This window comes from Zootoca vivipara, chromosome 7 (assembly GCF_963506605.1).
Source record: "Zootoca vivipara chromosome 7, rZooViv1.1, whole genome shotgun sequence".
NCBI lineage: Eukaryota > Metazoa > Chordata > Lepidosauria > Squamata > Lacertidae > Zootoca > Zootoca vivipara.
Window position 1 is genome coordinate 63,651,971 of NC_083282.1, and position 15,924 is coordinate 63,667,894.

Consider the following 15,924-nt stretch of genomic DNA (forward strand, 5'->3'; position numbering starts at 1 on the left):
CACTGCTTAGATGGCAGCATGCATGAAAGAGGAAATAAAACCTTGCTCCTTCTGGTGCCTACCATAGCAGGGCACTAGGGACAGATAGACCTGTCTGAAGGTGAGGAGAGGGGAGTAACGGGGTGGCAGAGAGAGGGAGAAGAGGACAGAAAGAGAGTGAGGGAGAGATAGAGATAATGGATGGCAGAAACATAAAAATGGTGCCCCACCTACTTTTGGCTACAGCCCCACCCACCCCTGGCATGCAGTCCTTGACAGATTACTCCTGAGGGAATATGGCCTTCAGCAGAAAAAAGAAAAAGAGAGTCCCTGCCTTTGGCTTCCTTAATCATCCTGCCTACCAAGGCATATAACTAGCCAGCTATCCCTGTTATTGGTATCAACATCAAATTTGTATTCAGACTTAATCTTTCTATTATTATGTTATATTTTTCCTTTAACCAGGCGACAATTGTGCCTTGTGTGGGTGTGCTTGCATCAGGCACAAGTCCCTCGGGGGGAAATGGAGCACTTGCTTGCTCATCGTTAACCACATTGCCATTTCAGGAGCCTATATTTGTTTAAAAAATTGCTTGATGTGCCCTCACTGTTTATGCAAAAGCAGTTGAATCATTCGTGTAAGGCCACCCTTTAACAAACTATAGTGCATTCCTAAGCATATTGCTCTCTTTCTTTGAGGAGAACACCCATTAACTTTTTTCCCTAACCCATCTCTTCTTCATTTTCCTCCTCCTATTTCCCTTTGTAAAAGAACTGAGATGGTATTCAGTTACCCTGCCTTGGATCTTTTTCAAAGGAGAAAAAGAGGATTTGGAGACTGGCTGGCTTCCTGCTTGCTTGCTAATTTAGAGACCCATTTGATTCGAACTCCCCTTTTTAAAAATTCTCTGATTTACTACATTTAACTTCTTAACTAGCAATACCTCTGAGTTTATTTTGAGATGTATCTCCACCTAGTGGAACACACCTTTGCCCTGTATGTCTCCCACTGAATAGCCAATCCATTTCCCTCAATTAGGTAAGATTGTTGTAGATTAGGATGTGACTGCAGCCTTCCTTAAAATGTTGCCCAAATGTAAATGATGGTTTTCCCGGAAGACAAAGATTTATAGTTTCCACCACTCTGAGAGGTTTTGACAAGTTCCAGCTTAAGATCTCAAGCATTTTGGCAGGAAAATAGGACCAGTAAGACCTTTGATTGCAATCAATGGCTTGGCAGAGCCCCAGAAACGCAGAACAAAAATGCTTTGAACAAGCCTGGTGCTCAGGGTGTGTCCCTAGTTTTCAGGGCGTGCAGGATGACTCACAGCATTATCCTGTTGTACTGAGTGCATAACATGCTACATGTGCGAGACTGAGCACCTGAGCTGTGGCTTCTTCAAATTCCTCCTGATGTTGACTTCCACCATCCAAGTTTCCTTCTAAAAGCTGCAGCAACTCTCCTTTTAAAGATCCATCTAGTCTCTTAATTAACACCTTTTTAGACTCAGGTCGCAGGTGGCGCTGTGGTCTAAACCAGTGGTCCTCAACCCCCGGGCCACGGACCAGTACCGGTCCATGGATCAATTGGTACCGGGCCACCCAAGGAACATTAAATACAATTAAATTAAAATTATTAAATCAAAACAATCTAAATAAAATATAAGCAATCAACGTCCCCCCCTCAGCGGGCCGCAGTAAAATGATCAAACGTTGACTGGTCCACGGCAATAAAAAGGTTGGGGAGCACTGGTCTAAACCACTGAGCCTAGGGCTTGTCAATCGGAAGATCGGCGGTTCGAATCCCCGTGACAGGGTGAGCTCCCGTTGCTCAGTCCCTGCTCCTGCCAACCTAGCAGTTCGAAAGCACATCAAAGTGCAAGTAGATAAATACGTACCACTCCGGTTGGAAGGTTAACGGCGTTTCCATACACTGCTCTGGTTTTGCCAGAAGCGGCTTAGTCATGCTGGCCACATCACCCGGAAAAACTGTCTGTGGACAAACGGCAGTTCCCTCGGCCAGTAAAGTGAGATGAACGACGTAACCCCAGAGTCGTTTGCGACTGGACTTAACTGTCAGGGGTCCTTTACCTTTACCTTTTTAGACTCAGGCAACCAACCCACCTCCACAAACTTCTGCTGCCTGAGGGACGGATTCACTGTGAAGCATTTAACACTAATCATGATCAGAGGCTTACCGTAGACCTTGAGAATGAACAAGTCTAACAGCTGCCATGTGAAATTGATTTTGTGCAATTTGTTGCCGGGCGACATGAAGAGGTCCATCACCGGAAGTCCTCTGGACAGAAAAAGTTGTATCTTCTGAGCCTGTCCCTGCCATGCAGCTGGTGAAGTTTGAAACTGCATACACAAAACCCTCTTGAATTAAGAATTGGCAACCCTCCTCTTGAGGTGGTTCTTGACCTTAGTTTTATTTGCTGTTTTGCTCTTGCAGGTTTTTCTTATCTTCTGAAGATGGTAATTTTTGCCCATATCTACATTAGTCTTGAGGGTCTTTTCTCCAAGCTGTAACCTCTTCATGGATGCAAATGAAGCAAAATAATTTCATCTGTGATCTGTCTGCTCATCTTCTGAAACCTTTCCTCATTACTTGATCGCAATAGTTTTATTGTGCTTATTAAATAAAAGGAAGCTTCCTATAATTCATGTTTTATTACATTTCAGCAAATAACTGGTTGAACTGACGTAGTCGAAACTAAAAATAAAAAAAAATTCATTCCAGTAGCACCTTAGAGACCCATTCCCACCACCCTTCTGAGTAATACCCCTCCCCACCCTCTGACTATACATAAGGGTCTGGTGACTTCTGTTTCAGTGTATCTGAAGAGGTGTGCATGCACACGAAAACTCATACCAATGACAAACTAAGTTGGTCTCTAAGGTGCTACTGGAAGGATTTTTATTTTTATTTTTTGGTTGAACTGAGTCGTTCTGCTTTTCTGTTCCTGGTTCAGGGTGTTCTGTGCTGAAGGAGAGTTGATATGTGTATAAGGATAACATTCATGGGTTATAAAAAGAAGGTGACACATTCTTGTCATTATAATAGCTACTTAATTGTTTGGCACTGACTATTACTGTTGACATGAGAAAACAAGCAAAAGCATAACCACCAACCATCACCATTGCCTAGTTCTCCAAGATCAAAGCAAGGAGATATATTGACTGTATTATAATAGCTCCGAATGACTGTAGCAGGTATTCTAAGGCATGTGTCAAATAGTCAGGTCATGTATCCATAGCAGTGACCAGGGGAGGAATGACTTCTGGGGGAAGAAACACCATGGTGCATCTGCAGCAGCACAACCAGATGCCTTCACCTGCCCCAGCTGCCACAAAACATCTCTCTCCTGTATCAGTCTCTACAACCACAGCAGGTGCTGCAACCTTCCAATAGTTTGACTTCACCTCCAAAGGATGCCAACAACAAATGCTGCAATGGAAAGCAAGAAAGCCCAAGATCAGTTTGCAGAATAAGGGTTGCCATATTTTGAAGAACAAAAAGGAGGACACTATGATGACTCTCATTTTAAATACCCCTACTATACGAAGGCTCTAGAAACTGTGATATATTGCTGAGGGGAACAGGAGCAGAGAAGAGGAAAGCAAGTCTTTAACCACCAGTTATGTCTACGTCTCATCCAGAAAGTATAACCAGAGACGTTTTGGCAGATTTAAAAAATCCACCCGGACAGACATTTTATCCCTGAAAAAGAGGTCATGTCCTGGAAAAAGAGGACACATAGCAGCCCTAGAATATTGTTGCCAGATCAAGAGCAAATTTACACAGTAAATTAAGATTAAGATGAACAAGGTAAACTTGGAAAGAACTTAGGTTCTAGCTCAACATAGTAGTTAATGGAAGAACGTTTCTCTTTCAGTGTGAAGTTAATGGATTACCATTAAAATGTTGGGGTGTTTTGTTCCTTTCTGCTCATGCTGTGAAGAAACAAGTCATGTTTTTTTTTTTGTCTGAACATTATGCATTATGCCTGAAATGTAAGGTTACAGGGAACCAGGCAGAGGGCCTTCTCGGAAGTGGCGCCTGCCCTGTGGAACGCCCTCCAAGCAGATGTCAAGGCAATAAGCAACTATTTTCCTTTTAAAAGACAACTGAAGGCGGCCCTGTTTAGGGAAGTTTTTAATGTTTGATGCTGTATTGTTTTTACTATTCGGTTGGAAGCTGCCCAGAGTGGCTGGGGAAACCTAGCCAGATGGACGGGGTATAAATAATGAAGTATTATTATTATTATTATTATTATTATTAGGGTCACGACTGTGGTGTCTGGCCACAATCTGACCTGGTTTGGACATGGAGCTTCGACAGGGATCATGACTCGTATTCTCCAAGTGCGACTTGGAAGAAGTGGGACAGAGTGAAGTAGAAGCCATTTGCTTGTGCTCAGCATGCTATGATTTATTTTATGGCTTACCATGACATGCAAACAAGGTCACTGAAATATACCATTCCTCATCACTTACCTTCAGCAAAAGTATTTCCTTGTATTCACTTACTTGCAAGCAACTCTGAGAGCAATTTGGGCAGGTATAGAGATCAAAAACAAGCAAAGGGGAGGAATTGAGCCTTCAAATCCACCTCTTATTGCTTTCTAAAAGATTATTTATAGATTTAATACAATGGATATTAAAAACATAATACATATAATGACATACTACATTTTGATGCTAACATATTAATGCCTAGCTCATGGTTTGTTTGTTTGTTTTTTTGTTTGATAGAATTTATACATCAGTTGAAAAAACCCTCAAACCTATTTACAAAAAACAAGAAAATCAAAGAAAAGTTATAACACTTTAAAAAAACAGTATGCACATAATCCTTCATCTAATTTTGTTTTATGACCCTTTTCTCTAGATACACAAGCATATTTTGCTGAATCTATTTAGTGAACAAACAGTGTTCATTCCTAAGCAGTAGGGAGCTTATTTTTATTCATAGAGGGAATGGGACGAAAAAACAGAAACAAAATTAGCTTTGCCACTAGAGACAAAGTATTTTGTGTTTTGGAAAGAGATTACAGAGCATTGTTGGAGCCAAGGTATACATAGCTGAGTTTTTCATCCCATAGTTTTATAAACATTGGGGTGCTGGAGTCTGTATAAAAATGGATTTGCAGAAAGATATGTATTAGGCAGAATTTCATGCAAAGATGTGCATATTAGGAGAAACTTGCAGTAAAATGCTGCTGAATGTTCACAAGGACTGAAATATTCACAAACTGATATGGAAATGTGAACTGAACAAGAGTGGAAAAAGGAAAAACTGCAATTGACAGATTTGCCCATCCCTATTCAGTGTAGGAGGTATTAACCAGGTGCAATGAGGGAAACTTGCCAAAATTAAAATTATTCAGAACAATCATTTTTGTCAGTGATAGAAAGGCGAAGATAAAATTACTGTATGTAGGATGCAACCTCGATGTTACATTTTACCCCACACTGCCAACCTGCCATGGTTGCTAATCCTTTGCTACATTTATGTTAACTTTTCAAAGCACAGTCACTTAAATAGCAGCAGCAACGGGGTCACCAGCTCTCTTGCACCTGGATGAGTGTCTTATGTTGCCTTAGATCTGCAACCAGAGTACAGAAGTGGGTGTGTGCAGACATAGTCTGAAGGCTGTATATCCAGTCTAGCAGAGGGTGTGCCTGCTCACTCACACACAGGAGAGCAGAGTGTGGGGAAAGAGCAGCTGTCAGCAGACGGACGTATGGCAAGGAGGGCTCCCTGACATTCTACACCCGAACAAGCCTCTTTTTTTGGTACTGCTGTTTCTGTTTTGTTTTTTAAGTCACAAAAGAGAGACAGGTGACATCCCACCCACTGCCACCCCATCTGCAACCATGCTTCACTCTCCTTCTCCACTGAAAACAGCACTGGCTTATGAGTGCTTCCAGGACCAGGCCAATTCTACTCTAGCATTGCCCTCGGATCACAAGCTGAAAAATAGGGGGACAGGAAAACAACGGGTCGAGGAGCAGGTGATGATGACGGTGAAACGGCAAAAGCAAAAGACCTCCCTTTCATCAGCATCGAATGCAGCAGGCCACTCCAACCGAGGTAAATACCTATCACTGCTGGGATTAACAAGGGATGACCGCTGAGTGTGAGAAATTTGGCTGTACAGCACTTGCCCCATCCGATGCCTCTTTGAGCTTAAGGATGTGTGGTATTGGGCATTGTCCATGGGACTCAATATAGCTGGTGTTGTTTGGTTCTCTCGGCAGGTTTGTGTTGTGGTGATACCAAGGACGTTTTGCAATCTTGAGGGATACATAGGGATTTGGAGATCCCAGCCTTGGTGGTTTCAAGATAGGCCATGGGAATCTAATTAAGCTGAAGGCCTTTGATTTGGAGTGTGTAGGTTGATTTGGAATTGCAAGGTGGTGCTAAGAGCAAATGCTTCTGCTTTGAGACAAAGTAGGTTGGAGCTGAACATCTTCTAGCCGGTTTCATCCTCAGGATTCCCGTAATTCTATTGTGATTGAGACCTGATGAAACTCATTGGTGTGAATGACTGGTACAATTTTGCAAAAGTTAACCACAGATAAATTCCACGGACTTCAGCAGGAGAGCAAACCATTCCAATTTAGAGTCATGGAATCATAGAAGTCAAGCAATTCCCCCTAAAACCAATGAGATTTGTAATGCACAATTTAACTTAGATCCAAGGGTTTGATATTATCTGGATTCTTGACAGCATTTCAAGTCTATTTATCTACAAATTGGAAATGGTATGCACCTGAGCAGGAAAGTTGTCCAGTTGAAATTAAGGCATGTCCATAGGTCTGCTGTGACTGTCAAACAGAGAATGTTGTTACTACTTACTTGCACCACTGATCTAAGTACTCTGTAACTTTCCAGACAGTGGAGGAATATCCAACATTAGTCATTCACAGAGCAGACGCACTGAAACCAATAGATTTACATAACCCAAGTCTATTGATTTCAATGGTACCTCCAGAAGTATAACTTAGTTGGATTTAACCACCCCTGGTTTTTATTTTACAGCTCATGTGTCAACTTCTGCACACCTTAAACTGCAAATGATGTTGAAAAACACACATACACACATATCAATTAAGCAAAGTGTGTGGCTTTGTGCTTTTTACATCACTGTTCTTAATTAGTGCTCTAAGATTATTGAGCAAACCCCAAAGCCTAGCCTCTGCCTCCCCAGTTCATGACATTGTTATTCAAAGAATGAGGTTTTTAAAAATCTAATTTGGGAGCACTTTAACACACACCTTCTTTTTGTTTGAGACACTGAAGTTTCATGATTTCAAGCTGCTGCTGCTGCTTCTTTTGAAAATCTTTGGGAGTGAATCATTCAGGCTAAAACCACATTTATAGATGTACTTTGTATTTTCATGACTCACATCTTGAGGAATTTATACTTAAAACTACTCCAGCAGATTGTATGCACTGTAGGGAGATTGTGAGAAGTAACTAACTATGTGAATTAAGAACCCTAAAATGAAGCAGCATGCTAGGTAGTTGTGCATTATGTCCCTGGTGGTCCTTAGGGAAAGTCAACAAGACATGCTACTCTTGTCTCATGGCAGGACACTTGGCTGAAGAACACTGTGGAGTTGTGTCTTAAACTCTTATCCATGTGTGAGATAATTTGTCCTTCGTATCTCAGACTTGAGAGTCAGACCCATGGCCCTGTAAATTTCAGCTCATTTTGGAAAGATAAGACTCCTTTAAAAGCAAAGTGTGAAGTAATGTGCAACAAGAAGCATTTGTCTTTGGCATTTCTTTCATTGATATCCATATATTCTGTGATCAAAATAGCAAAGGATTCTACCAGGAAAGGTTATCCTCTGTGTATCCTCTATGCATAGGTGGGCAAAAGGATTTGCCTATGGTCACTCAGCAAAGCTATGCACAGCTGAGTGTGGATATAAGCCCCTTGGTGTTCTGCTACCGGAAAGATTTCAGGTTTTACCAAACGTTCCCTGACCCACAAGATTTGGACTGTCATTTCTGAATTCCTGTTTTCATCTATTTTTATTTAATAGGGTTTAATGGGTTTTTAATGTTTTGTCTCAGTTTTTATTGTACTGTTTTGTTGGTGTAATGCTATTTTGTATAACACATAGAGGTTTTTCCGGTGAATATTAGGCAGTTTAAAGACGCTTACAAACAAATAATTGTACCCCAAACAATCCTCCTGGGATAAAATAGGTCGCCTGTTTATTCACAATTGGGCTTGATAGAACAGTGTACTCCTTGTAACTCATATATTTTGCACCAAGGCTATCCTTTGTAAGCAACTTCTGTTATAGTTAAGACTTCAGTTGGTTGGTTAAGTGTTATGGGAAAGTGGCTTAGCCAGTTTTTAGAAATGTGACAATTTTTATTCAAGAGATAAATAACATTTACTTAGATCAAGGCCCCTTGGATGTTCTGGGCTGCTATTCCTCTCATCCTTAACCACTGGTTGTGCTGGCATGGACTGATCGGTGTTGAAGTTTAACAGCGAACTTCTGGAAAGACACTTTGCGTATGACTTTTTCACGTTTGAGAGATAGGGTGAAAAAGTCATTGAGATATAAATGAAACTCCCATTGCAAAGAAAAAAAACCTCCACAAGTTTTTGGTTTTTAAAAGAATTTATTGGATTGTCCACTGGGAAGAGTAAATCTGGATTAAATGAGGAAAAGTCCTTGCTGGCATTTTGATGTCAACAATGTTGCATGGATGCTGCAAAAATTAAAATGAAAAAAAAAATTGCACATGTGAAGAGCATGCCATCCCACAATAAATACCCACCTGGAAGCACCCTGCATGTTTAAAGGGGCATTTGAGGATACCAATACAGCAACAATTGGAATTTGTGTTTATTATGTTAGGTCTACTTTTTATGTAAGAATGATGGCTTGGTGGGATCAGCTAGGTGGATGGTATCTAGCAAAAACAGAAAACACAGTATCTTAAATCCATCAATTGTGTTATTTACACATCTGAGCAGTAACCCAACGTATTTATTTCTATAATTTACATTAAATTGAATAAAATTATTGCATGTTTTCTAAAAGAATCAATATTTCTATTTTGACACAATGCTAGAACTATGCAGCATAGATTTGTTGAAATTATTTACCACAGCTGACTTGGGTCCATTAATTTCAGTAGATCTACTCTGAGTAAACCTTTAGTGAAAATATGTCTTTCTAACATAATCTCCTTTAGTAGTTGTAGATGAACCCCACAGGCTTTCTGCTCCTGAGAAACAAAATGGTTTCATGCATTGGTCTTCTATTAGATGTCCAGAAAATACCAACACCCAAAAGAATTCTTTTTTAGACTGGATAGGCTAAGTCTACACACCCTTTTCAAATTAATTGTACATTGCAAACTTGTGATTTATGGCAGAATAGTATTTGATGGATGTAAAGTTCATTAAGTAGTTGTATAACTAACATCTGAGCAACAATAAGTTGCTAAAATTGGATGGCAATCTCTCTAGAGTGCTGATGGAACACAGATAAGAAATTGCAGAGAAATAGCTGTTACCGGCAGCCTGCCTGCCTGAAAGGTTGCTAACATAAAGTGCAAAAGAAGCAGAATCCGAAATTAAGCCTAAATTGAGCATCTATCATAGAAGTAAAAAAATTATAATTAGGATCAGAATTATTATATTGGAGTGGACATAGTGACTGACATCGTTGTAGAAAAGGAAATAACACAGTTTCTTTCTCAATGGATAGATTCTTAAGGGTAATGAAGTCCATTAATTTTCAGAAAGCTGTCACGAACTCAGTTTTTATAGACATTTTAATAGTCCCTGGATAATAGGAAACAATTTTGTGTGTCATGATGATTGGTTTTAGATTAACTGTTATCATTGTATATAGCTTGTTGAACAATGTAGATAATGTTGAACAAGACAGATAAATGGAAATTCTGCAAACGGAAAGCATGGCAGAAAGATAGCATCTTTGGTGAGCAACGGCAGTTTGCATCAATGTACAAGGAGAGAGGGAAGGAGGATTTTGCCTTGGTCATTCATCAGGCAATAAACGTGAGCCTCCGATTATGTAAATGGCTATTAAACAGAATAAAATCAAGACTTATGAATTTAAGGAAGACGTATTTTGGGTTTTTTCTTAGCTTTTCTTTTAAGGAGTTGCTTGTCAATGATCAGTGGCATATTAGGTTCATTTTACATATTAAAGGTAAAAAGGTATTATACTTTGTATATTTATAATATTATATATACAGTATTATACTCTGGTAAAATGAGTATTTGGCCAATAGCCAATCTTGTCTTCTTGAAGTGTGAATCTGTATGCTACCTGTTTTAAGCATTTATATTATACTTTATATTTTTACATCTATCAGGCCAAATGTAAGCACTTGCAATGCTTCTTTGGCTACCATGGGAAAATTTCAACCCTTGAATTTGAACCATTGAAATAAATGGAAATTAAGTGCGTATGTTATGCTGAATCTTACCCATAATGCAACGGGAATGGTAGTGGCTCTGTAGTGCTAACCTGGCCCCACCCATCTCCACCTCTCCTTTGTGCAATTGATGTTCCACATTAATATAATGTATTTGCATTCATTGCAACACACACTAGGCTTTGTAGGTTTGCTCAGTTGTCAATTGGTTGTATATACATAACATTTTAAAAACAGGTTGTTGTTTTTCCATTGTGCAGATTAGTATAAGTATAATAATAATATTGGTGATACTTGCAACCTCTCATATTAATGAAAGGAATCCATAAAGTATTTGTTTATTTTTCTGAAGTGTTACTGATGACAAAGGCAAAAAGAAAAGAAGTATGTGAACTACGTACAGTGGTACCTCTGGTTACAAACTTAATTCGTTCCGGAGGTCCGTTCTTAACCTGAAACTGTTCTTAACCTGAGGTACCACTTTAGCTAATGGGGCCTTCCGCTGCCGCTGCGCCACCGGTGCACGATTTCCATTCTCATCCTGGGGCAAAGTTCTTAACCTGAGGTACTATTTCTGGGTTAGCAGAGTCTGTAACCCGAAGGTTCCACTGTAAACAGAAAGTATAGTGGTGCTTCTTTGATTGGTATCTTCCAGATTTACAGCTAGAGAGGAGTAGGAGAGGCCAGATCTTTACTAATGTTTGGGAATGTAGATGTACCACCTAATATCATGGCTGCAAGGGATGAAACTGCAGCACATAAACTCAAACTCTCTGCACATTTGGAGACAATATGGTCCACCTTGGTCAATGCTATATGGTTCATGTGCAGATTCGGAACATATGAAGATGTCTTATATTGAGTCATGCCATCGGTCTGCCTAGTTCAGTAATGGCTTCACTGACTGGAAGCGACTCTCTGGGATTTTAGACAGGGTTATCTCCCAGCCCTACCTGGAGATGCTGGAGATTGAGCCCTTCCCCAAATTGTGAGGGGGGACCTTAGATAGTGATGCCATTTCATGGCTCTGCAAAAACATCGCCATCAACAACAATAACAACACAGGCAAGTAGCATGAGGTGAAAATTGTGCAGAACACCCACAACACCATACAGTATAATGTAAGCTGAAAATCCATACAGAAGGACTGAAACTAGATATTTTTTTGATAAGTTAAGAATTTAAATAGTGTCAAAGTCTCTTAGGGTGTGTCAGATGCTTCAAAGATCAACATCTTTCGAGTGCTCATTGCCTTAGAACATTTGTGCATAGTTTAGGACTTTTAAAGAGAAATAACATTTGTTTCCCCAAATGCTGTCCATCTACATATTTTGCACTTTTACTCTTTAAGTGTTTTGCTTTCACACTGCATTTTAGTCCCTTTTGCTTTTAGTTATTGCTATTTTTCTTTTACTCAGAAATGCATTGGGATAATAAATCACTCACTGTGCACCTCTCTTCATTTTTCATGTTAAATGCACTAATAACACACTATAGCACTGTGTTGCTACTTTTAAATGTTTGATTTTTTAAAAAACCAGGGTTTTAAAGATGCAGAGCCACTGGGGATCTCATGAGAGCCTTGCAGTGCAATATTATACATGTCTACTCAGAAGTAAGCCCAATTGGCTTCAGGTAAATGAGTAGAGGATTGCACCTTAAGCTTGTCCCCATAAGTGGAATTGCACCATACAAAATACTTGGCGCTCACAACACCAATTACTGTCAGCTGATAACAAAAATGAATTCTAGTTGTGTGCAGAAAGGTGTGGAGAATGCCCACGTGAGATTCCAGGTGTGTGTCCTTTCCTTCAGTACCATCAGGATTCCTGGACAGCTGATATCTTTCTAAACATAAACTGTGGCTTAACCTTTGTCTATCGCTTTCCATTTCAAAGATAAGGTTAACCAGCTGGATAGACACACGTCTTTATAAAACACACACATACACAGCAGTCCAGAGCTATAGGTATGCTGAAAAGTACACACACAAGTCGGCATGCCAATATTTGTTTTCAGAAATTCTGGCAATTCAGGCTAATCACCTCTTTCTTCAACAAGTAGCAATGTTTTTTGAAAAAGGGATCAAGTGGTTTGTTTGTTTTAGTTTCTGGTTTTGTTGTTATGCTTTGTGGTTGCTCATTTCTGATGCTGAATGTCATCTTAGTTCAAAGATAAAGCAGAAAGCAATAATAATAGTAATGAGAATAGTAATCATAATCATCACCATCATAATCATCTATCCAGATTGTGCATGCCAGCATGCAAAAGATTTGTCTAGATTTGTACTTCTTATTCTCAATCTACCCCTCCAATGGGATACCACACTGAGAGGCTAAGTGGGAGAAAACAGAAGACACAACTTAGTGGAAGGGGGTTGCATTCTCCTTTGGACTGGCTTTCTCAGCTGAATGGTAACAGTGGGGAACAGTGCACATATGTGCAGACTTAACACATGCAACTTGCAAAATGGCACCAGCCACCTCCATGCACTTCTTATTAAGGGGCAGATCCCCACACAGTGCTGCAAATTTGACATATATTTACATTCACAGCACATTGCTTTATTACACTGTTCTATGAAGTTGAATAGTAGAAATTACTCTGCTGAAGTTTTCTTTTTTAGATTTGTCTGGCATCCTTCAGTTTTGGCAGGGCCTGTAAAATCTGGCTGATCAGCAACCCTAGTCTCCTTGCACTCCAGAACCTTGTGAGCATCTGTCTGTATATCAACGACCTTGCTTCTACAAGGGATTACGCATTACAGTATCTAAGTGAGTGGGTTGAATTGTGCCATATATTTTTCCCTCTATTGGCATGGTGCACACAGGAAAGATGATTATGAATGAACCAGTATAGTTCTCAGAGAGCCAGTGTGGTGTAGTGGTTAAGAGCGGTAGACTCGTAATCTGGGGAACCGGGTTTGCGTCTCTGCTCCTCCACATGCAGCTGCTGGGTGACGTTGGGCTATTCACACTTCTTTGAAGTCTCTCAGCCCCACTCACCTCACAGAGTGTTTGTTGTGGGGGAGGAAGGGAAAGGAGAATGTTAGCCGCTTTGAGACTCCTTTGGGTAGTGATAAAGCAGGATATCAAATCCCAACTCCTCCACCTCCACCTCCTCCTCCTCTTCTTCTCACTGACGGTGTCTGAGTGGGAAATGGGACCCACTTTGTTGCATGTTGGGACCATACATGGTTCACTAGGTGTCAATTAGGATAAAATGATAACATCATTTCTCCCATGAGAACCCAAATGCTTTCATGTATGTGTGACACCTGGTGGATTACTTGTGGGGACCTGATGAAATGAACACAAAGTCCTGTATGTGATTACAGCACCACATACATATCAGAAGAGTTTTGCCTCATAAAATTATTCCCAGAGGACTAAGGCAAAGAAATGTGTGAGTGTGATTTAGAAGGCCAATCTATTTCTATAAATTCTCACCAATTATTATTATTATTATTATTATTATTATTATTATTATTTTGGGTGGTTCCCAACAGAACACTAAAAACAGAACAACACTTCAAACTTAAAAAACTTCCCTAAACAGGGCTGCCTTCAGATGTCTTTCAAAAGTCAGATAGTTGAGTCCGCAAAAAAATAAATAAATAAAAAACAGATAGTTGTTTCTTTCCTTGACATCTGATGGGAGGGCGTTCCACAGGGTGGGCGCCACTACCAAGAAAACCTTCTACCTGGTTCCCTGTAACCTCTCTTCTCGCAGTGAGGGAACCACCAGAAGGCCCTTGGAGCTGGACCTCTGTGTCCAGGCTGAATGATGGGGGTGGAGATGCTCCTTCAGGTATACTACCTAAGAGAGCAAAAGAAGGAGAAAATGCTGTTTTATATACCATACTGGCCCTGTGACCCTATTCCCATCCCACAGAGGCAATGTGCTTTAGCATTGAATTAATATCGGGTTTCCTATTCAGAAAATACTCAGCACTACAAATTAAACTGCAATATTGGTAACCCACCAGAGTTTCATGTGCAGAGTGGGTTCCGTGCCCATTAGCATAACTGCAGACTAGAAAATGGATACCGAAACAGCATTTTCGCCTTACAACAGCAACCAGTAAAGGAGGTTAAGGCAAGAGAGAGTGATTTGCTCAAAGACAACTAGCTAGTTTCCTGGTTTACAGCGTAATCCTAAGGACGACTGCACAGAAGTAACATCTGTTGAATCCAGTGTGGCTTACTCCTATGTAAGTGGGACTGGGATTGCAGCCTTATAGTTATTTCATTGTTTATGTAGCAACAGTGTATCCTATAGTTATACTAGGGCTTGCTCTGTGGATATGTGAAATGTGAACGTCAGATGCATTCCTTGAAGCACTTGGAGACTTCTGCCAGGCAAATGCAACAAGTCAGGAATCCCTGGATGTGTCAGCTTTGTATTTGTAGGAAATGGGAGACATCTGTCAATTTCAGTTTCTCTCAGTTTCTTATTTTCTTACATTAAGTTTGATTCAACACATCTGCATGCCTTTTTTAAAAAAAGGTCTCACCAAAATTCATCATCATTTAAGTCTACATTTTTGTGTGCAATTTTGCTGAATATGCACATATTTCCATGCAGTTTTCCATATAAAAAAGCATTTCTGTGTGAAGTTTTCACTTATAGGGGCATTTTGTGCAGCTTTCCCCACTGATACACATTTGTGTTACCCATTTCTAGATTGAAGAACTGCATCACAAAATCTTGAGAATGAATTTCAAAGAATAGCTGTGTTTCAGTTTGCATACAGTTTTCAGAAGTGTGAATTTCTCCCTTCCCTAATTTGGAGGCCCAATTTCTGTAGCAAAAGCATCAAGCTGTTTCCTCAGCAAACATGAATGCCACAGAAAATTGTGAAGCTGCTCCATTATTTTATTTTACTACATTCCATCCATTTCTATTCCACTTTTCTTCCATCCTTTTAAGGCAGCTTACACAGAATGCCCAGGTAGTCTCCCTTGCAGGCAGTGACCCAGCCCAAACCTGCTTAGAATTCAGTTAGTATCACTAGCCCATACTTAGCCCTTGCCCTGGGAGCATTATACTACATGTAATCAACGTTCCACGCAGGCTTTCTCAGCATAGTACATCCAGGCACTTTGAGAATGGGAATTAACTCAGCCTCCTTCCTCCTTCTAGCATTTCTAATTTCAAATGGGTTTCCCTGTTCCCTGCTAAATGATACACTTGCAAAAAGCCGGTGCAAAAGTGCTCTGGGCTGAAGAAACTTGCTAAGCCTGTAATGAAACTCCACCTCCTCTTCCCCTTCTATAGAGTTCCTCTGCTGCTGGCCAGAAGGTTGCCCTCAGCCAAAGAACAACCTCCTAGAACAAAAGATGGCTGAAGGTTTAATTAAATGTGATAGATTATATATATATATTTGTTGTTGTTGTTGTTTAGTCGTTTAGTCGTGTCGGACTCTTCGTGACCCCATGGACCATAGCACGCCAGGCACTCCTGTCTTGCACTGCCTCCCGCAGTTTGGT

General features: G+C 40.3%; 1 protein-coding gene across 1 annotated transcript in view; it reads left to right on the forward strand.

Annotated features, from left to right (window-relative positions):
* Nucleotides 1–5,665: 5,665 nt before the first annotated feature.
* The window catches only part of PKP1 (plakophilin 1), a 47,465-nt gene continuing 37,206 nt past the window's right edge, over nt 5,666–15,924 (forward strand). The window contains exon 1 of the mRNA XM_035122175.2: nt 5,666–6,079. Within this exon, the coding sequence (XP_034978066.1) occupies nt 5,863–6,079 (217 nt within the window). The 5' untranslated portion in view covers nt 5,666–5,862. The remainder of the gene's footprint in view (nt 6,080–15,924) is intronic.